Source organism: Solanum stenotomum, chromosome 10 (assembly GCF_019186545.1).
Source record: "Solanum stenotomum isolate F172 chromosome 10, ASM1918654v1, whole genome shotgun sequence".
Lineage (NCBI taxonomy): Eukaryota > Viridiplantae > Streptophyta > Magnoliopsida > Solanales > Solanaceae > Solanum > Solanum stenotomum.
Window position 1 is genome coordinate 51,271,047 of NC_064291.1, and position 23,837 is coordinate 51,294,883.

Genomic DNA, 23,837 nt, shown 5'->3' on the forward strand with positions numbered 1-23,837 from the left:
AGTTTTGACAAAGTTTAACTTTAGACATATTGTCTAAAGTTTTATATGACTGAAATTTAATAATATATGACTTAAGTTCATACAAAATAATTGAGTTCAGATAAAAATAACTTTACTTATATAGAAGTATAACTTCTTGCATTTGTGAAGTTTGAATTTGTCAAACTCAACTTCAAACACCATATATGAAGCGGACATATGAGTGTTTTTTCAAAAAGCAAGTACAAATTAAATGACGATATCAAAGATGATTTACCGTGAAATATTTACACAATTCAAATATTTAAAATAAAAGACATATTATATACTCCATTTTACAAATTAAATAGTACGGTCCACAATTCTTTAAAAATATTCAACTTAAAATTTGTGGTTCCCATATTGACTAATTAAGGAATTCTATACTCTATTATTCCTAAAAAAAACAAAAACTGGTTGGTTGGTTTATGCTAATCCTAATCCCTAATTTCCAAAAAGCCACCTGATTAGCACTTGATTAATTAACAAGTAATCAATTTAGAAGAGTAGGTCAAGCGAAACAGGTAACATTATTTTTGTAGCAACTCGCAACTAATCAGGGGCGGAGCTAAGTGGGGGTTCGGATGAGCCCAGTAGATCATGTATTTGTATTAGAAAATTAAATAAATAATATNTAAGGAAGGAGTTGTATAAATGCTTTACAGTTTACATGCTTGAGTTGAGCGTTCGAACCCCACTATCAATAGAAGTTTGTTTAAAAAAAGCATGCTTTGGAATATTTTTCTCTTCTATCCTAAAATTTTAAACCCCCAAACTTATGATCCTGACTCCGTCTCGACAACTTATAGGTCTAACGGGTAACAAATACTTTAAGGATGATATATATGTTTTTGCTTATGAATTATAAGAAAATAAGTAATTATTAGAAAACACTTATTTTCGTGAAAATATTTTCCCATTCAATGATTTATTTGTTATAGAACAAATCATAATAGACATCAATAAAATAGAGTTTCACACAAGTACAAGAAGATAGGGTACTAATAACCAATTTTGTTTAACAGTTATTAACTCATCTAGTTAATCATCAACATCCTGATTAAAGGATGAAATAAAGATATAGTCGAGCTTCAATGTGAATAGCCGACACTGATACTAAAAAATCAAAATAAATAAATAAATTTCATCAAAACATTGCTGTGTTGGGCCACGATATGAAGCTGGGCCTAGTACAATTTGAGCATCAATTGTAACTCCCCTTTATGCTGGAGTCATGAAAATGAGACCTATAGTCCATTTGGCCCAAAATATTTTTTTATTTTTAATTTGGAGAAACTATATAATTAGACACACTCCACTACTATATTACTATTATTAATATCTATATTTTCAAAATATTATATATTTTACCATTAATTAAAAGTTTTCCATCATATATTGAGGAAGATATATGTATTTTTGCTACCAAATACACTAAAATAGAAAGAGAAGCGAGCGATATTTGTAATGTATCCTAGATACATGCGAATCATACTAGATACATGTATCTGGTAGGAGTGTGACAAACAAGATGGGAGGGAGGCGAGCAAGATTTGTTATGTATCACAGATACATGCAAATCTACTTTGATACAGTGTATCTAGGACAAATTACACATAATTTTGACCCCATGTTTCCCGATATTCATAGACGTATCTGGACGCATCAAAAGCTGCTAATATTCGTAATATTGCAAACTAACTTGTATCTAAGTAATTAACTCCTAAACAAGTGAGATTTATATAAATTTACTTTTTTTAATTGAGATGTTTGACCAAGTTTAGTGCCCTCTAGAATGAAATTATTAAATTAGGCAGTTGAAAACCATCGAATTATTGATTTCTCTTGCAAAATCTTGTACGTTATTATTGTGTGTTTTAAATTTAATAGAGCTTGATTTGGAGGATACATATGTCACATCATGCCCTTATTAACACGTTAAATTATATGCTTATTTTGCAATTTCAATTTCAATACATTATTATCTGTCTATTCTAACTTGTAAATAACGTCTTTCTATTCAAACTTCGATTTATTAGCCCAAAGTTAATGGATGGAATGGACGGAAACGAAGAGAAAAGATAGAAATAGAAAATATGTAGACGACAGGAGTAAAGTATGCGTATATCTTGTTTTCAAACATCGAAATATCATCTTCTTTTTTTTCACTCGAAAAATTAGAACTTAAAATCATCAAGATCATTTGTTTGGCTGCCAACTACCTAGCTAGTTGTTCATTTTTGTATGTAGACGAGTAAGATATGCGTAAATCCTATTTTTACCGGACCTGAAATGATCTAGTTAATTGTCTATGCTCAAATTTGAACTTGAAAGCAAAAATATTTATTGCGAGCACATATAGTAAGTGTAGGTAATTTTCATAGCTTGAGACGCATTAACGACACCCTTTTTATCTGAATTCATTACTTTGGATCGCAGAGAATAAGCAAAATATAATTAAAGTAATTATACTTTCCATTCTTGATAGTTCATCTTCTTTATGAAATAGTATTCTAAGTAAAAGATGAATGTTTGTCATTTGTTTGGAATACAATTATTTTTATTTATCACCCTAACAAATTAAAGTTTAGCCGACCCCTAATTAATAGATTTAAAAAAAGTATTTGTTTTACCCCTTCCACGGGAGTTTTCACCTTTTGCTCTTTTGACTCGAACTCACAACCTTAAGGTTGGAAGTGAGGGATGCTTATTATCTGAGCAACTCCCTTTTTGTCAAATTAAATAAACATTAAGTGGCGATTTTCTTTTTTTTTTCTCTGTGGAACAATAGCATTAATCTCAACTACCTCTCACTATTAACCAAAAACATTGCTAATCATCTTAGACTTCAACATTTTTAAGCAAGAAAATGACCATTTTAGGGTGGGGGTGGGTGGTGGGTGGGGGGGGGGGTAATATTGTATGGAATGGTTTAGTTAGGCCACCTCCATTCAAGAATGATAATAACAATAATTAGATTAAGGACAAAAGCATATTATTAGATCCAAAATTAAATTGTCCCTACTGTTATTTAATTTACTTTTGGTTCTAGAAATTAATTTTCTTTAAATTAAATATTCAACAACGGCAACTCGTGGTTACCATTCTAATAACTAAAATAAATAGTGCTATGATATTCACAGGTACCATAAACTTCTCAACTATTCTCACCGTCCTAATTATATTGTAGTACTCTTTTTTTTTTTAGTTAATTACAAAAAAAAATATGACAGTTTTTAAAAATATTTTTAATAGTAATTTAACTTTAAATTTGTCACTGATTTCATTCGTAATTTGATGATATATACTCATAAATTTCTATGACTTACTTGAGAAAACAATTTTCAAAATTCTTCATTTTTGCAATTAATTTTCGTGCCTAGTCAACATGACAGAGTCATAATTTTTCTTTGAGGGATTTCAAAATGAAAGAAGTCAAAGGAAAAACAATGTCTACTATTTATCAACAAAAACAATAGTTTTAATCTTAAATATACAATGTTATTTTTGTTGAATATTTTGTAATATATAGAGGTCTTAAATTCCATAATCACATCTGTTAATGAAAGAAAACATGACTATTATAAAAAGTCATTTCTTAAGTTCTATAAATATAAACACTCTCTAAAAGTAGCAGATAGAAAAATCTACAGGTATATATAAAGGGCTTTGTTGTATATATATCTTGAAGGAAATTGCTTATATTTTCTTCAATATATGTATACATACCATATATATCTCTTTAAAGCAAGTGATTTTTCACCCCTCAAATCGATCTTCTTCAATAATTATATTTCCTACTATTTTTCTAACGATTGAAAAAGATTGTGAAGTTTACATATAATGTGTCATACATATAATTTTATATAAACATTTGATTGTTTACTTAAAGGTAATGTTCCAAAGGAACCGGTATAAGCGTGAATAATAATAATGGCACACAAATTATTCAAAGGGGTTGTCGCATGTGTGGACAGAGACAAATTCAAAATTTATATTTTACGAGTTTAAATTTCAAGTTTTTCACCATTAAATTAACTTATTATATTTCTAAAATAACATGTTTGATCTACAATTTTTTACAAGTTTAATGATTTTTTATATATAAATTTATGATTCGTATTAAAAATACTGAACTTAGATGAACCGTGTAGTGAGAAGCTAAGTCAATAAAACTCATAGGAGGCAACAAGGCAAAGCAACGTGTATGGAAAGGAAAGAAAAACATTGACACACGATATTTTGCGTTTGTATTGTTAGAAGAGTAGTGTGGTGGGTACGTAGTACTAACTACTTAGCTAAGAGATGACTTTGGGAGCCCATTCTTAATAATGCAATTGGTTGAGGTGCAACTACTAGGGGTGAAGCTAGGCTGTTCGATCGAATTCAGAAACTTTGGTTAAAATTTTATATTTATCTAAAAAATCCACTGAAATATACACATACATATTATTAATTTAGAATTCAGAACTTATAAATTCAAATTCTGATTCCGCGCTTCTAAATATAAAATATAAATGAATGGTGAGAAGAAGATCGTACATGTTGGATTTGACAAAAAAAAATTAAACATCTTTCGGTACTATTCCACTTCCAATTTACGTGTTCGATCGAATTCAGAAACTTCGATTTAAATTTTATATTTGTCTTAAAAATCCATATACGTATCATTCATTTAGAATCAAAACTCATAAATTTTAAATTATAATTCTGCACTAAGTGAAAATAAATGAATGGTGAGAATAGAAGATCATACATGTTGGATTTGACCCAAAAAAACATTAAAGATCTTTTGTTGCTATTCCACTTCTAATCCAATCTTGAATTAGACTCCACAACACATAATAAAAATCCAAAAAAGTTTTAAGATATACATAGCTATAAGGTGTGTTTATTTGCCTATACTTAATAATGACAAAGGCATAATAATGTATAAAGGTTCCAATCAAGCCAACAAGGTGATGTCCTGTAAAGAGAAGCCACACCATAAAATTATAAAGAGCATCTCAAATATCAAAAAGGATCAAAGGAAATAATACCAAAAAAGTGAAAAAAAAGAAGGGAAACTTATTGAAGCAAAATCATGTCATGTGTGTACTCTTTCATTGATTCCAATTTATTTTTTACAGCTTACACTAAAAACAACACCTACTCTCTGTATTCAAGTACCATTACTTCTTTTGTTTTGTACGTACTTAAAAAATGACAATTCAGTGTACGAAATATCTCACGTTGATACATAACTAGAAATTAGAGACGCACTACATTCCATCTCAGTGTTTGTCCGCCACAATTTCCATCAAGTGTAGATACATGATTCTAGAAATTTGTGATTGATACACTACATTTCATTTTAGTGTTTGTCCGCCACAGTGTCTATATCTTCAAAGGATTTCACTGCTTAAACTCGTAACTTCTAGGTCATACAGAGATAATTAACTTTTTTATTATGTTAAGGCTTCCTTCAATTATACTTCTCATGTACTCCTTAAGGAAGGTAAAAAAAGAAAAAAAAATCTAGCTAGTTTAATTTAAAGCTGCAAGGAGACAATGTGGTAGCATTATTTTATATGGATTCTGGCATAAACGTTATAAATTCTTCTCATTTTCCCATAGGATAAAAAGGATGGACTAAAATATTTTTAAAAAAAATAGAAAGAAAAAGACACACATAGAGATACAAAATGTAAATAATATTTTTTATTCAAAACTCAGACATCTCTTCTGATTCCAAACAGAAAAAAAGAGGGGAAATTAAGATAAGAGAATCCTTCAGTCCCTCTCATGCATGCAGACCTATAACAGTGGTCATCCAGCCTGGGAAAGTTAAAAACTTTTCTTTTATTCTTTTTATTGGTCTCGATCGATCGAGACCAATAGCAACGACATATCCAATATAATCTTATAAATGAAGTCTAAGGAACATGAGCTTATTCCTATCTTTGTGAAATATCGAGACCGTTGGGTTGAAAACAACTACTTGAAATTTAATAGAAAAGGTTACAAAAACCATATCAACAACAATATTTTCTTTTGGTATGTAATTATTTGGTATTCGAATATCACTGATCCGACTATTTTTAACATCTACAAGATTGGTGGTTGCACTCTTTAATCATCGATATTTCTTCGATGGTATAATCGGTCAAAAATGCAAATCACACAAATGAAATATATGGCATATTCACACCGAATATTTATATAAGATTGATAGATTCATATAATTTTTTTTTACTTAATCATCGTATATTTATATCTCATTGAATCATTTAACTATAGCAACTCAATATAATTTGATATAAACATCCGATTATACTAATTTTTACCAACAAATTTTGCATATTTGATGGCTTTAATTTGCAAATATGATAAAGGAAAATGTGGTCTTCACGTTCGAATCTTCTTTTTTTTCTTCCAATAATATTTCTCCTTATTATATACTTTTGGATTTACAGGAGATGCACATTTCCATTGTTCTATATGTTTCAAATTTGGCCAGAATCAACCATATAATCTCTTTAATTAGAATCAAATTATATTAATGGAGTACATTTCATAGTGAGAAGTACCAAATTACTAATAATTAATATACTTAAAATTAAATTAATTTTTTCTTTAATATCATCCATTCTAATTAACTAGCCTTCAATAATTCACGACCTTAACCGGCTAGATATCAAATTTGAAGATATTCATCTTTAATAACTTAGCTTTTAGCAATAATATAGAATCTTAATTATTACTTACAACATAATAAATTAGTAGCACACTAGTATTTTTTAAAAAAAATCTGAAGGACCTTATAGACTAGGGTTTGCTCAATTTAATTTTTCTGTTTCCCATCCGCTATTCAGGTACTTATAGCTAGTGAAATCTGACTAAATACAGATTCACGTTAAACAGTTTCATGTTTGGGGTACATGGTGGTAAAACACCATCTAACAAAGGCGATTTCATACTCAACATAGCCCGAACCCAAGATCTCTGATCAAAGATAAAAGATAAAAGAGTACTTACCACACTACACCAAAAATGATCGTTAGCGGTAATTAATCAACAACAATAGCTTAATTACCGTTATTCGTTAAATATATTTTTAGAGGCAATTAACACTCTTTGTAAATGTCGCTAAAATTTATACTAGCGACATTAAATCCAATAACAATAACTAATACCGATAAAAACTTTAATACTCTTTATTAATATACATATATATTGTTACTACTCAAAACTGTTTTTGTCATACAACCATTCCACCACAAACTTCTAAAAGTTGTGCCTAAATTATTGACCATATTGTATAAATTAAAGTACCTATACACTACTTCATTATTTCATATTAGGGAGTACAATTAGGTGGGCAGAGGCAACATTTAACATCTAGTGAAAAATAGATTGATAAATCACAAATGACCAAGAATATAAGATTGGAGAAAAAAAATAACAAATAACACATGGTTTTCAAAAGGTGGCAGTTATCCTAATAGTAATAGAATTGATATCTAATCTGACCCCCATCTTTTATCATCAAAAAAATATGACAAGATACGAAAGGGACCATATATAATATGATAATGTCATTGCATTAAAGTATAGATCATGCAGTTGTCAAAAAAATAAGAGGTGCCTTCCAAACCAAATTCAAATTAATGATGACATATTCTATTAGCACTATCGAAAACGATAATAAAAATTGAGTTCATCTGAATTTAATATTTTTAATACATATAAGAATTTAGAAATATTGCAACGACTTGTAATAGATATATATGAAGTCTGAAAGTTAAAAATTTTAAATATTAAATTCGTCTCGATGTCTCTATCTTTCTTACCATAGAAAATAATAGCCGGCACCTATAGATCTGTGTGATTAATTCTTCCCTTTCTCTAGCCTTGCGTAGATCCATGGTCCCTATATGATAGAGAAAGAAATTCAAGAAAATAGATATATTGTAACGATTTGTTTCAATTGTTATGACTAGATCAATGATGAAAAAAATTATATTTCTTAGCCCAATAAATAACATTGAAATTTATCTTCTAAATATTTGAAAAGAAAAAGAGCTAAATGTAGTCTATTTTGGCAATGTCATTGCCTATATTCAAAGTTGAATATTCCAAAAAAACTTCTTCTCATTTCTCTTTTTGTTTATGCTGAAAATTAATTTTGAGATATAATAATTTTCAATCTACTTTGTTGATTACTAAGCTACAATATTCTTAGGTGTTTCTTTCGTATTAATTGATAATAATAATAATAATAATAATAATAATAATAATAATAATAATTTGTAGAAGAACCTTCTGTAATTATACATGTCTATGATTATTATTAGTGATAGTGATGAGTCATCACCCTCTCCTTTGCATGTGTTTTTCTAAATGAATGTCTTAGAAATTCTTATTATTAATTCCAACTATTGTGTTGTACATATATTTGCATTTGATGATCTGTCTTTTTAAATGTTGTTACTGCTCATTATCAATATCGTTCATTTTTTACTTGTTTATTTTAAATTTTACATGTTTTTAAAGAAATAATAATTGATGATATGAGTAATTTTACTATAATATTTATATTAATTGATATTTAATTAGATTTAAATTTTAAAAAATGATTTATAGAATAAATAAATAATTTTAAATATAAATTATAGTAAAAAATAATAATAGTTTTTTTAATACATTAAAAATAACAAGTAAAAATGAAAAGAGAAAGTAGTTACTATCGCCCGTCCATTTCCATTTTTGAACTTTTGTCATGTATTTCTATTTTTTTTTATTTCCCACTTGACATCAAATACATACGTTGAAGCTCGATTATTTTGAATTCGCACAAGCTTTGTATGTATTTCGTTGTCTGTATTCAAATATTCACAGTTCAATTCAATATAAATATATAATAGTCACGTGTTAATATTATTATTGAGTTATTTTTAATGACATGTAAGATTGAGAGGTCTTATAAATAAGCTTCTTCATTATTGAAAGTTCAGCTTAAAATCTTTAATTAAGAATTTAGATACTATTATCATTTATCACAAATAAAAGTGTATAATTATACGCATAGTTAAAAAGTGAAGAAAAAAAAAGAAGAAAAAAATATTGATAACCCAAGAAATTGAATGGTAATTGAATACAAGAGGTTGTGAAAGGTACATGAATTATCTAGCTAGCTATCAACAAAAAATACACATGCTTTGACATCCATTACATGATATAGGTGTGACAAAATTAATCCAAATTTCGCTCCATCAACTCATTTATTGAATCGACCCAAAGATTAATAGAAACTCAAAATAATCCATCAAATAATCAAAATAGTATAATCAAATAATCAAAATAGTATAACTGCAAATATATTAATTAGTTTTATTTCACTTTGGAAAGAAAAAGGACAGTTCCAAAGGAAGGATCCTAGTGCAAGCTTCTCGACGTCCAAGTTTCAAGGGCTTGTGTCCATTGAAAATTTCCTTTTCTTTTTAGTTTTTTCGTGCAATAAATTGAAAGGTGAAAGACAAGATCGGTCTAAAGTTTAATTTAAAGTCACTAGTAAATCTAATAGTGAAATGTGAAAATCAAGATTACGTGCAATCAAATTTAATGTATCAAAGGTCACCAAGTCATTAATTATAAATAGGAACATGTTGTTTTGTGCATTCAACAACCGAAAAAGTTTGCGGAGGAAAGTGACGATAGTAAAATATATCTACTTTCATCGATCTGCCTAATTAATTTTTCCATTTGACTATAGATAGTAACAATTTTGTGAAAACTAATTAAATCATGGGTACTACGTACGTCATTACAAAATAGTCTTAATATATTTTCAAAGTAAACGCATGCATCTGCATATTTTTCATCTACTAGTCAATGGTCCAAATGCAAGTAATATGGAAATAATATATGGGGCATTTGACTCGATTGCAGTTTTGACTTTTAAAACTCAATGTTATCGTTATTATATTGTATTGTTCTGATAAATATAATATTTGAACATGTATACTTCATTATAAAAAATCGGATAAGAAAACAACGTCAATAGTAGAAAAGCTTATATCAAATCATAAGATAATACTCCCCTGTTTGAAATTGTCTTATTTTTTTTCTTTCGTTTTAAAAAGAATGTCCTTTTTTTTCCTTTTGCAATTCATTAGTTATAATTTTTTACATGATATATTTAAAAATCACAAGATTAAAAAATATTTTGATACATTAATATTAATTTAAAATCCAACGGAGGGAGTAACTAGTGTACCATGTAAATTAGTATGGTAATAATATAATATTTTTAAAAAATCAAAGTTATTTAATCCAAGTTTTTAACATCGTATCATGGTTATCCTAGTCTTTTTTTTAAAAAAAATTCAATTTAAAAAGAATGACTTATTTTTTTTTTGCAACTCTTTAATTTCATTTTCTCGCATGACATGCTTAAAGCCACAAGATTAACGATATTTTGATACATTATATATATATATATATACACACACACACATCTTTATTTTAAGACAACAAAATTCATAAGTTATTTTTACGTTCTTAAATTACGTGTCAAATTAAAACCAGACAAATAAATTAAAACGTCACATGATCATTTCCAGGGTCCATATATTCCAAGCAAAAGACTGATTTTTCATTATTAGTGGAGTTAGTACAATTTTTAATTTTTCCTTTCTGGCTATATTGGCCAGACGTTCTCAAATTTAGTACAATAAGTTATTGAGCAAATAATTGTACATAAAGAAGCAAAATTGTTGTATGTGTAGCTGCCATTATTTATTGTGAAAATTGACAACATATCCAACATAGATTAAGAAAAACAAACAAACAGACAAATTAATGTTTAAAATAGTAGAATGAAATAAAAATGTAACTTGAAGATTTTACCCCTTTGGTAAATTTTATAGTTTTCTACTCGGTGTTCGGTACCTATTTTAATATCCCGACTAATACTAATTTATCCCTATTATCAAAAGGAGAGCGTTCCTTATTTGAATTATTTAAACTTGCAGAATTGTGCATGATTCGAAATTTCTGATTAAGAATCGAAGGATTTTATTGATTCCACTACGAGCCTCTATCAAAATATTGATAGAGTTTTTTTTTTTTTTTTTTAAGATTCATAAAGACTTTTTTCTTTCATATTGGAGTCTGACTAATTTGGATTCACATCGAATAAAACCTATTCGATGGTAGCGCTTCCTACCAAGGATTCTCATTCGAAGGTAGTCTCTAGTTAAGAAAGGAACAATTCATCTACTGCACCAGGTCTTTTCATGGTAATGTAGGGATTTTATTGAAGTAAGACAAGAAATGTAGATTTTGTTTTTGAAAATTTTTTTTTGCTAGTTTTTATTTATGAAAAATCAAACAATTGTTTCTGTGCAGCATTTTTTATATATATAGTTACATCATTTTGAGTGTTTCATTTAAAAAGAGTACTTCAATAATTCAATTATGTGTTTTATTATTAAATCTTGGAGATTTCTAGACCTAAAAGGGGGGACCAAATGAAATATATTTTCCTATTATTATTATTTTATTTCTTTGCCCTGCCTTGTGACAGGGTTTTCAGAATTAGGATATAGTATTCAAATGTTAATAATAAATTCGTTTGATATATTTTTAAAATTATAATGTAGAGTTTTAATATTATAGTATAATATAAGAACCATCTATATACATGAGTAAACCAGAAGAGAAAACATTAAGAGTTATATTTTTACATTCAATATTGTCTTTTAATTTATTTCACCATCTATCAATAAATAACAACTGAATTTTTATGCACTAATTATACAAAAAAAAGTAATGTTTTTAAAGATTCGTGTAAAGAGAAATTTAGAAATTAAAATGAGTAAAATTACAGAATATTTTTGTTAATCCTCTTGTTGTATTTTCAAAGGGAAGTGTATATTATTAGGTAAGACTTTTAATGGTTCAAATAATTAAGACAAAGTTAGGAGCTAACACATTATAACTTATAAGCGTATTCACGAATTAAGAATTTAAGCTAGATGAATTCAATTTTTATATTCATTTAACACATACTATAATATATATATATATATATGTTTATTGCTTCAGCTAAACTCAAATATAGAATACACAAAACCCAAAAAAAAAAAGAAAAGGAAATAGGGATGAACAACTTTTAGCTATCTCTATACAAAATAATTCATGGCTAATTCTATTTAACGATAAATTAGCAACAAATAATAAAAAATTATGATAGATAAATATATCATGAGTTATGTAGCGATAAATTGGCAACGATTTTTTTTTAATAACTAATTCATGTCTTTTATAATGTCATATTGCATCTTTGTATAAAAAAATGCCTTTTTTTTCAAGAATTGTTTAAATATCCTGGCATTTGGTTTTGTGCTATATTTAACTACCTCAAGTAGTTGTGAAGAGAAACGTTTCCTAGATAATTATAGTAATCGATAGAAATTTATGTATTCGATATTTATATTGCATCAAGTTAGAAAGTTCATTTGATCTAATCATAATTAAGTGATATAAAGAATAACCGATTAAGAGAGGGTTCAACAAAATTTTAAGTTGACGTGAGAAGGGTAGACATACGTGAATTTTACATTAAAATAAAAGAGAAAATAAATATGCGATTTCAAGCCAATAATGACAGAAGAGGACATGTCATAAACTTGAGTTTTAAGACTGTAACAAAATATGTGAATAGAATTTACAGAAAAATCTTATTCACACAATTATCTTACTAAAAAGATATTCAATACAAACTCAAAACTTATAATAAAGGGACTCCAACAATTGGTCAAATCATCCTTGCATTACTTTAAATTTCATCAACTTTTCTTAAATTGATGCTCTCTTTTACTTGATTTTTTTTTAAAAAAAATGTGTGGATACACATTAATCTTATGAGTTGACTTTTATGGTTTTCTTTTACCCAAACATTATAAAAATATTTTTTTAAAAAAATTAAAATAAATCGATCCAAACAAATGATTATTTAACTTATGACTTTTGACTTCTCATCGGAACATGCTTATAACGGCCTAATTAGATACCAAAATAATGGAAAATAGTGTCTCTGTCTTCAAGTTCAAGAAGGAGATTAGTTAATGTTTAAACACAATTAGGTAATTTTTTGCTAAATAAGCCAAACTCTTAACTAGTCCAGCTCCTTGTAGAAGTTTATTTTAATAACATGGTCCTAAATACTTTCTTAATTAGGTCAAAAAAATACATTAAGCCAAACTTTTAGTACTTAATTAGGCCCTGTCATGTGTAACACTTGCTTTTAGACTTTTTGACCATTCTTAGAACACTATAATTAGAGGTAATAATAACATAAATTAATGATCTTATTAAGTACCATGCATAGTTATCTCATCATGCATGTTAATTATGCTTGCAACTTGTTGAATAAAGTTAGTATCTCTCTTTCTTTTTAACCATTCGCTATTCGAAATTTAGTTCAGATTAATTTAGATTTGTGTCACATATAATTTATACTCCCTCTGTCCCTAATTACTTATCCAATTTTCCTTTTATAGTTGTCCCTAATTACTTGTCCATTTTGACAAATCAAGAAAGGACAGTTTTTTTTACCTATTATATCCTCAATTAAATGATTAATTACTTTGAAAAATGTAAAACTTTTCATCCACTTCATAATTAATAGGGGTAAAATGATAAACTCACTATGTCATTAATTATTTTCTTAATAGGTGTGTCAGTTCAAAAGTTCACAAGTAATTAGGGAAAGAGGGAATATAAAGGATAATATTTTCAAGCATAGATTTATCATATTCTCAAGATCCAAACCTGATACTACTACTTATTAAGGCAAAGGAATTTAATTTAAAATTCATCAATCGATCAGATTAATTTAAACTTGTGTTACATAAGACCTATTAAAGGAGAAATATTCATTACTATAGAATCGTTCACTCTCGAAAATCGAACTCGACATCTCAGAAATGAATGAATCTACTCTATCGTAATCATATCCCTAATTAAAAAGGGAGATTACTCTATCGTAATCTACTGAATCATTTGCATAATATTATAACATTAGGTTAAACATAAAAAGGAACAGTCCACTTAAAATTTTAAAATTCGACCTTACCCAAAAAGAAAAATCTCCTAATTATGCCCTCATTATTATTATCATTTTTTTGGAACATTAAACTTTCGTAGAATAATATAATATATTTTTTTGGCATTTCACATAAATAAAAAGTTCGAGGCATAATACATAAACATGTCATTTAACTTGGTTTCAACTGATATCTATCTATATCCTCCGACTTTGGTGTGCACTAATAATTCAACATTTAAATATCATAAATTTAAACAAATAGATACATATGTCATACATGACAAATCTCACGTGATTTACCAGGTAGGACATGTATGTGCTGATAAATGTATCTTACGCGATTTGTCGGTAGCATACATGCATCTCATACAATTTGTCACGTAGGACACATGTGTCTAATAGTTTAACTTTGTGATAGTTACACCTAAAATTAATATATATAAATATCAGTTAAATGACATACTTATGTATTGCACAAAATGAAAATAACACCAAATGTTTTTTAAAGTAAGAAATACTATCCCTTGTATGGTAAAAAACTTATTATCAACTGGGATTTTTTTTCATGAATAATTTATACCAGTAATTTTTCATCGAAGGAAAAAAAATGTTGAAAATTGATTTATGATGTCAATGGACGGTAAATAAAAGAATAAAACGAATATACAAATGAATTAAATTTCAAACTGTGTTTTTTTTTTTAAAAAAAAACTACGAAGATTTTTGATCCTCGATTTGTTGCAAAAAATAAAAAAATAAATCCCAAGAGAAAAAAAAATCTGAAAAAAAGGAATATATAGTTATTAAATGAAATATTATTTTTGTTTCATGTTTTCTTCATTTATGTTTACTGTTTTTTCTTTTTCAAAATTAAACTCCTTTTTTGTTTTACCATTAGAACATTAATTTGAAAAGTTCTAAGTGCAGGACTCGGGCTTGGGTTTGGGCCAAAAAACAAAGTGGGCCTTGATTTGGACTTTTTCTAACAGAGAAAGACCTCAACACTTGAGCTTCTAATGGCGAAACACAACGGGCAAGCTTGAGCAACAGCATCACATTCTGTACAGATACACAAATGGCGACACGGCAGTACTACCACTGAGGCGACTCGTTTTCTACACGCTTTGCAACTCGGACCGCCGGTAGACTCAACAACTCGGTCCGGGTCAATGTACGCTGATTCAGCATCCTCCGGTTCGCCGCCGTTACCGTCGTTTATCTCATTACAACCTCCGCCGTTGATCATCGCGTGTTGCAGCTGAGCTTGAAGTGTTGCTGCCGTTACTTCCTGTGCTCTTGCTCTAGCTTGCCAAGCCTGTGCCTCTGCGCTTAATTGCGCTGCACGCGCTTCTAGTTCAGCGTTTCGCCGAGCTGCTTTCTCCATCTCTGCTTCTTTTTCTCTTAGCCTTCGTGCCATTGATTCCTCTGCTGCTCCGATCAGTGCACGGTAGTGACTTTGCCTTTTCTCTGCTAATGTACGCCTCAATTGCTCTCCCTATTGAATATCGAAAATCAGAAAATTTCATTCTCGGTGAACAAATTCAAAAAGCATAGTAAATTTTGCGGGAAAAAAATCTATCTATGTGAGTTTCTCACATTGCTGATTCCGAACTCCGATCAAAGAGATGAGAGAGGATTTTCTATAGTATGACATTTTGATATGATTGCAGCGAAATCGATATATGTCAATTTGAATTAGTTTGTAACTTAAACAAACTAATAAAATTTTGAACAAAAATAGTACCTGAATTAGGAGGAGGTGATCAATTTCGTCGCGTTGTTGTTTGATATGAGTAGCTAAGTCTTCTGTTAGTATTGAATAGAAAGCTGATGATTGAGAGGATTGAGGAGAAAGAGAGTGATGGTGATGATGTTGTTGTTGTTGTTGTAATTGATGTTGTTGTTGGTGTTGGTGTTGGTGTTGATGTTGGTCTCCGAACGCTAAATGGAGTCCGGTGGAGACAAGGTTGGGTGGCTGTTGCTGCGAAGGAGGCGATGTGTGAAGTTGAGTGAGGTCGATGAGTTGCGGTTGAGGCTGAGATTGCATTGACATCAATGGATTCATTGCTGCCGTTGTACTTGTAAGTTCTCTTCCTCTCTTCCTTGAATTTGCCCCAGCTATAATTGCAAAAAAAAAAAACAATTTTAGATTCCTTTTCTTCATACGTATTCATGAGATTGTAATTTGTATGTTCAATTCAGGATTGATAATAAAAGAAGAAGAAAAACTAATAAAACTTCGAGTTTTTTGAATTTGGGATTGAATTTGAATCGTATTTGTTGTTATGTAACTATGAAGTTTTTTTCCCCTACCTCCTGGATTGAATAACATTTGTGTTTGATCAAGAAAAGATCCTCCTCCGCCACCACCACCAGGTTGAGATTGCAATGAATAATCATTACCAAGTGGGGTTTTTCCTTCTTGTACATTTCTGCAACCAAGAATCAAGGAAAATCCAATTAAAGTTACTTAGACAAGAAAAAGAATGAGATAAGAGAAACAAAAAAAAAATAGGAAGGGTGTTGAATGCAGACCGGTTTAGAAAGAGAACATTTGATGGGTATTGAGCTTGAACAGCCATTTCTATGATCAGAATTGAGAAAGGAAAGGTAGATTGATAGATGTATATATATATATATATTAGAGAAAATGGATTCTAAGTTGGAAGATGGTAATGAAGAGATGTGTGATTGGTGGGTGGGTGGGGTTCTCTCTGATTAAAGGCTAACACATAAACAGCATGAATAGAGAAGAAGATGCCCTAAACCAAGGCAGACTCTTTAGTTACACCCTTCAAGAAAATACCAAAGAAATGTAAAGAATGAGGATAAGATAAAGAAAGAAGCTTTTTCAAAGAGAGAGAGTGAGTGAGGTTAAAGAGTGAAATGAATCTTTTTAAGCCATTTCCAAGAACAACACACAATTTTCTGCGTGTGCTCCCTTCACTTTTCTTTTTTTTGTTTCTTCCTTATGCTTGCTTCTTTGGTTTGCTAAAAAATGCTTTTGAAAGCATATAAGAGAGAGAAGATATAAATATAGAATCAGTCCAAGAAAGAAAGAGAGGGGTAGCCCGTCTTATTCTGGTTCTTGGTTTTCTTTCCTTTGCTTTGTTCTTCTTCTTTTGCCGTGGCTTTAGCTTTGGTTTGGCTCTTTCTCAACTCTTGTGTTTCTTATCAACTCGTATTTATTATTCATTGAATTTTTCATCACTTGTTTATATGGGTATTATTCACACACCCCACATATACGTAAAGTTTTTGTATATATGTATATATATATTTATTGAGTATAGAGAAAGAGAAGGAGAATCATCAATAAGGTAGATGTGGGGATAGTCTTGGAGTTGGGGTTGATATTGTTGTTGGGCGTGCAGAAGGTCTCTGCCGTTACCGCTGCCGCTGGAATTGTTTCTATATGGCCCATGCTGCCCACCTATCCCTCATATAACTCTTTTTTTTTTTTTTTGCCAATTATATTAAGAGATTAATTATTTTTTAAAAAGGTAATGGAAGGGTTGAAATTGTATTAGTATTATTTTATATTATATAGTCTATAATTCTTGGTAAATGGAGCACTATTTAAAGTGTGAGACAAACCTGTCCCTGTATACATAGAGAAAGGAGATTGGTTTCTTGTTCTAATAATTATATTTTGTTGTGGTTGCCTAATACAAGATGCCCATCTAGTTGTTAAAGCCTAGGTCACCTTCATTGTGAAATAGTTTTCTTCTCTTTTATTTTTATTGATTTATTTGCTTAGTGGGTCCTGAAAAAATTATGATTCTTGAAATTAGATATTGCTGTTTGAGCTTGTTCCAAAGTTTTATTTTTCTTTTTTTTGAAGTGGAATCGGATGGATGAGATGTGTACACACACATCAAAGTAGTTTTTTTTTTTCAATCAGGTTTGTAGTGTAGTGGTAAGTACTTCTTCATCCTTAATCAGATGTATTGGGTTTGAGTCCCTTTGAATACACGTCTTTGTTAGAGAGCGCTTTTACCCCTAGTGAGACTTTCGGGCGTGAATTTAATTTTAGTCGGACTTCAATGTGGATATCGAACACTAGGTGGGAAACAAAAAAAAGTTTTTATTTTTTTATAAAAAAATAATAATAATAAGATATGTTGAATTTTACTTGGTTTTGAAGATTCAAACAGCTAGTATTCATCACATTCCTTTTCTTACAAATAAGAGTACTTCCAACCTAATTGCTATGTTTGTTGGCTGAGTTAGCTTCTTCTTCTCTCAAAGTTAATGTTATACCAAAAAAAAAAAAATCTTCAAATGAATCTGTCAAATTCATTCACTTATTATTATCTTTTTCCTATTATTTAGCCTATGAGCAGGTGAGAAAAATAGAAACTTCAAGAAACCTGAACCTTTTTAATTATTATTATTATTTATAGATTTAATTTACAAGGAATCAGAAAAAGATGGGGCTATGCTATGAATATAACTTTTCTCCCTTTTATTTTGCATTCGGGAATCTTGACTCTGTAATTAACAAGCCTGATTTAACATAGTCATGTGGTAAACCTGATTAACTGAAATTTACCTAACAATTAGTTTGGTAACTATTTGAAAAAAAAAAATATTTTTATGGTTGAGCCAAAAGAAAAAAGTAGTCCCTCTACTCCACCATACATCCTAATTAAATTAAATTTCTCCCATATTGACATAAAAAAAGATTAAAAAATGATAGCATCTTTTTCTGTCAACCATAAAAAGTCATTTATAAATATGTCCATCTTATGTGCTTTCATTCGTGAAGGCATAATGCCAGCCCATTCTTTCTCTTGGAATTGTCCTTTCCATCAATTGAGCCAAACACCATTGATGAAAACAACAATTAAAGAGTAAATACATTATACACTATTAATTCAATAAAGAAAATCCCTAATTTACACGACTCTCATGAATTGTCAGACCCTCCCATCCACCCATCCATCCATCAAACGAACATATTGAGGTGGAAGAAAATGAAATGAGATAAACAATTATTTTGATGTCCTCGTAATGCAAAACTCACTTGCATTAACGATAATAACATGACTAGTGTAATTCTACTTACAAGTGTGGGCGGGAGATGGTGATGGCATATGTATTTACGTTATTCTTTTGAATATTTGTTAGAAGTTGAATTTATTTTATTTTTATGACATATATGTGTCATGTGTTAGTTGAATTGGCTGACTAATTATAATTCAAAACCATCTAGGTGCATTAGAATTGTATACCTTGTAGCACCTTTTGATAAAAATTTATGGCTATGATCCATTTTAAGTATTATCGTCAAAATAAAACATTACCTTATACCTCTATTTCTACGTTTAATTAAAAAAGGCAAACAGTCGGCATTGCAAGCAAAAAGAAGCCTCGTGTGTGGATCTTTTGTCAATACTTATAGCTCTAGCTTGGGCTAGGTTTTGTATTACTATTCAAGTGATATAAAAGAGAAGTTTTTTTTTCTTGAATTGAAATTGTAAGGTGATTTAGTTCTCTAAACCTATCTATCGCATCGGAGATGTAAGAGGTTTATTTGAATTTCTTTGACGAAATATATAATAGATGTTTTTTGTCTTTACTTCATGGTATATTTACACTTTTATATTTTGAATTTTCTTAATGCTTATAGCTCTCACAAGACATGTATGTGACTTTTTCTACCTAATAAAGAGATGGTAAATCTTATTTGTGTTTGGTAAAAGAAGAAAGATGACAAGGATTTTGGTTAATCTTCCCCAAAACCAAGATGGCTATTTTAACTTTAATTAATGATAAAGAAAAAGAGGGGAAAAAAAGAGTAAGGAAAATGTGAAAGAAAGTGCATATAATGGCATCACACAAATTTGTCTTTGTTTTTGGTCCCACGATTCCTTTTATTAGATTTTAGTACTTAGTCTTCTCCTCTTCCTCTTGTTGCCCATCTTTTCATAGCATTACAACATTGCACGGCAAAATTTTAAATCAAATTTATACTTATCATCGTTGTCATAGCGGAGCTACAATATTAGGTACGGGGTTAGACTATCCAATAATTTCGACTTAATTTTTTTATATTCAAAATTCATAAATTTTAATTTCTGATTCCGCCTCTAATCGTCATCTCATTTTACTATGACAACTATCTTTACTCATTCATGCACGAGCATACCATTTAGGTGATCATAGAGTCTATATGTACACAATTATATGCCTTTCCACCTATCCAACTCGTATAATTTTTCTTTTGCTATGTCTCTTTCTTATGACACACCTTTCTTATTCAATTTTTCTTTCTTTTTCTTAAGTTTATTGGTTTTGTTCTTTTCTTTTTTAAAAAATAATCATTATTTGTATTTATTAGTTGTAATTACTTGGCCACGTAATGGTGTAATTGATGTTAAATAACGTGTTGCTAGTATTTGATTAAATCTCATTACATGGTTGTTGTGCACTGTTTTTGGTTTAAGTACATATTAGCTGACCTGAAGATCATTATTTTTGATAAAATTCAAAGAAAGTAAACATAACGTTTTTACTCGATGGATAATTTACTACTTTAGTAACGTGAAAGAAATATGATAAGAACCAAACCATGATATGTAATTAAAGCCTTTTGTGATCACCTTTTATGCAGCTGAATATTTATGTTTATTTTCAGATATATTTAGATATTTTAAGTTCAATAGGTGTGTAGTAGGAAATGAAATGTAAATTAAGCACAACTATATTTAAAAAAATATATATATTCAACTAATATATATTGAAGACCATATAGATGTATTTACCCCCTCCCCCACCACCTATATCTACTTGTATACATGTTTATTTTGTAGGACCAAAAACCTAACATCTAGCTAGGGCTGAGATAATGAATAGCAAGCCTTTATTTGATTAATTGACTAATAAATTAAATAGCACAACGTAATAATCCAAGTCAAGTCAGAAATGCATGCAGGCCGAATTGATTGACTTTAGAGATAATTACTGAAATTATTGGCCTAATATTAATACTTAGTTAGGCAGGACGTAGCTTAGTGGGTAATAAAATATACTAGGTGATTTTGCCTCGTCTGTTTTAGCCTTAACTGATAGAGTTATTTGACACTGATTACTGGTAAAAGATGACAATTACTTCATAAAATTAATTGAAATGGACATAAATTGAGAAGACGCCATGATAATAAAGAATAAAAACTTAGTGGTAAACAATTGTTCACGCAATAGAAGTGCCTAAACCAACCTATTATCATTCTTTATTTGCTCATATTCTTTCATAAAATTAGCCTCTCTTTTTGTTGGTGGATATATCCATGATCTATTTTTTTAAAATTTTTTGTGTATATGTTTTCAATATAAAATAATTGCATATACGTAACGTCTTTGGGCTACTGGCCATCTGCGGGGAGTTTCGAATATTTAATTTAATTAATGCAAATCGAAGAAGGAGAAAATCGGAAATATATTTTTCGATGAATTTTTAAGTAATTATATAATATGTCTTTGTGTCACTTCAAAATCAATTTGTTCAACAAAAAAAATGTCGCGTATTAGCCACTTATAGCGGTTTAAAATAATGGTCCTAATTTTGTACTAATATTGATGACTCTCCGTCCATCTCACAAAAAATAAAAAACAAAGAATTAAAATAGAAAACTACAACCACCTTATCATAGACTAAATCCACATGGATAAATTGGAGAATGATGTTTCTGCAAAAATAAAATAAAATTAGGAGAGGGAACCATATAATTTCATTTTTAACTTAAGATGATCTATATATAACTATAAATCATTTGTGTAATTACCATGTTGTTTTAAGGGGAAAAAAAATCATGAAATAGCATAGTTTGATGCCTAATTATCAAATATACCGATAGTTTAAATAATTATCGAACGTAACAAATTTTTTAAAACATGTTTCGTATCACTGATATTGAACAATTTTATTAATTGTTGTACTAATGGTACATAGTGAAATTTAGAAACTATTGCTATTAGATAATTATCTCGACTTTAAACAGAGAATGCAGGATTAAACTGTTCATTCTAAAGCGCAGGATGATTCATAATTTGAAGTTTATACATTTTAGATTCGGAACCTTTTGAGTTGTGAGACAAATATTGAATTTGAATCATAATTATTAGATTTTATTGAATCTGTAATCATATTGGAGCTCAATTATTTCGAATTTGCATTTCATAGATCCCATTTGAGATCAAATGCTTCCTATCAAAAAAAAATTTCATATCCATGATCCAAATTTCTGATTAAGGAAGGAGCAGTATCATCTACTGCACTACATCATTTGATAGCTACATCTAAGAAGTTGATAAATCAAAAACAAAAAGGCTAAATGAGAAATCTAATAATTAATGAATCTCGTGAAGAGTCAAGAAACTTACAAATTCCAAAATATTAGACGAGTTTTTTTTGTTTTTTTTTTCTTCTTCTAGAGGCCCTTAGAGACCTCTGTTGTTTTCTAATTGATTTTGTGTTTTTTTGTAATTAATAAAGCAAAACCTTGTGGTTATGAAATTGACTGCAAATATGTTGAAGCCATCACAAATTAAAGCTAAATATTACTATTTCAACTACTTTTTAATATCATACATATACACCACATACTGAGTTCCTATTTATTTTGCATTAAGTAGATTTGTGATGGGATTTTTTTTTTCTTTTTGACCCCAAGTCCGTTAACTGACTTAGAATCATGACAAATTCAGATTTGTGATACGAATTTTTTATTATTATTTCAAGACTCGATCTCGAAAGCTCTTATTATGGATAAGTAGAATTGAGATGACATAAAATATTTTTTTCATCCACTGGACTGAACCCCAAATTTCTCTTTCGTTTTCTGTTCATTATGATACTTATTTTGCCTAAATTGATTGATATTTATATATATATTTTTTTTTATGAACAAAAGTTGATATTTAAATTTGTATGAAGTTGAACAAGTAAACACACACATCTTGCGTGACAATTCATGCGTGATACACTCAAAGTTTATATTATGTTACGTAGAATGTGTGTCTATTTGTTCAACTGTATAAAAGTTAAAAAGTACGAGGACAACTAACATGTTTATATATTATGCCAAGAAAAAATCATCAGGTTCTTTAAACAATTACTACCTTTGTTTCATATTAGTCGTCATGTTTTGCTTCTCTGTCAAAAGTCAATTTCACTAGCTAACCTTAAAAGTTAAATTAAATTTGATTAATTTAATATTTTAAAATTATAATTTTAATATTTAAAAATATACAAAAATATACTATAATTATATTTCTTCTCTTAAGAATTTAATAAAAAATATATTAAAATATTAATCAAAATTCATATAATTTACCTCTCTCGAAAAGTAAAAATAATAACTAACATAGAATACAACACGTAATTGTTTTGTTTAAAAAACAACTACATAGTACAAACCATAATTAATTTTACTGGGGACTGAATCATGCATTTTCGAAGTGTACATTTGACAAAAAGAAAAGATTTGACTGATTTTTCTAATTATCATTTTCCAGACAATTTTTTTTTTCTATTCTCCATATATATCTTTGAGAATTGAAAAATCATCATCTCCAAGAGTACTGTCATGAAACCAGGCTCCTTTCATGAGTTGTAGACACAACAATAATTTATTTATTACTTTCTCCGTCCAGTTTTACTCGTTCACAATATTAAAAATAAATATTTACTATTTAAGACTTTCTCTACTTAAAGAAA

At 29.0% G+C, this 23,837-nt stretch overlaps 2 protein-coding genes across 3 annotated transcripts in view; both read right to left on the bottom strand.

Annotated features, from left to right (window-relative positions):
* The window catches only part of LOC125841392 (lon protease homolog 2, peroxisomal), a 369,735-nt gene that overhangs the window by 48,195 nt on the left and 297,703 nt on the right, over positions 1 to 23,837 (bottom strand). The window lies entirely within an intron of this gene.
* Positions 14,883 to 17,581, bottom strand: LOC125841403 (BOI-related E3 ubiquitin-protein ligase 1). Its single transcript, XM_049520524.1, has 4 exons — positions 16,649 to 17,581; positions 16,427 to 16,545; positions 15,858 to 16,231; positions 14,883 to 15,608 (listed from the first exon to the last, which is right to left on the bottom strand). The coding sequence occupies exons 1-4, from the start codon at positions 16,693 to 16,695 to the stop codon at positions 15,096 to 15,098; spliced, it is 1,053 nt and encodes a 350-aa protein (XP_049376481.1). The 5' UTR covers positions 16,696 to 17,581; the 3' UTR covers positions 14,883 to 15,095.

What these genes read in the sequence shown, in the direction of transcription:
- LOC125841403 (XM_049520524.1), bottom strand. Translation starts at nt 16,695, where the DNA reads ATGGCTGTTCAAGCTCAATACCCATCAAATGTTCTCTTTCTAAACCG. An exon ending in AATGTTATTCAATCCAGGAG is followed by an intron (nt 16,232 to 16,426) that starts GTAGGGGAAAAA and finishes TTGCAATTATAG; the next exon opens with CTGGGGCAAATTCAAGGAAG. An exon ending in ATCACCTCCTCCTAATTCAG is followed by an intron (nt 15,609 to 15,857) that starts GTACTATTTTTG and finishes GATATTCAATAG; the next exon opens with GGAGAGCAATTGAGGCGTAC.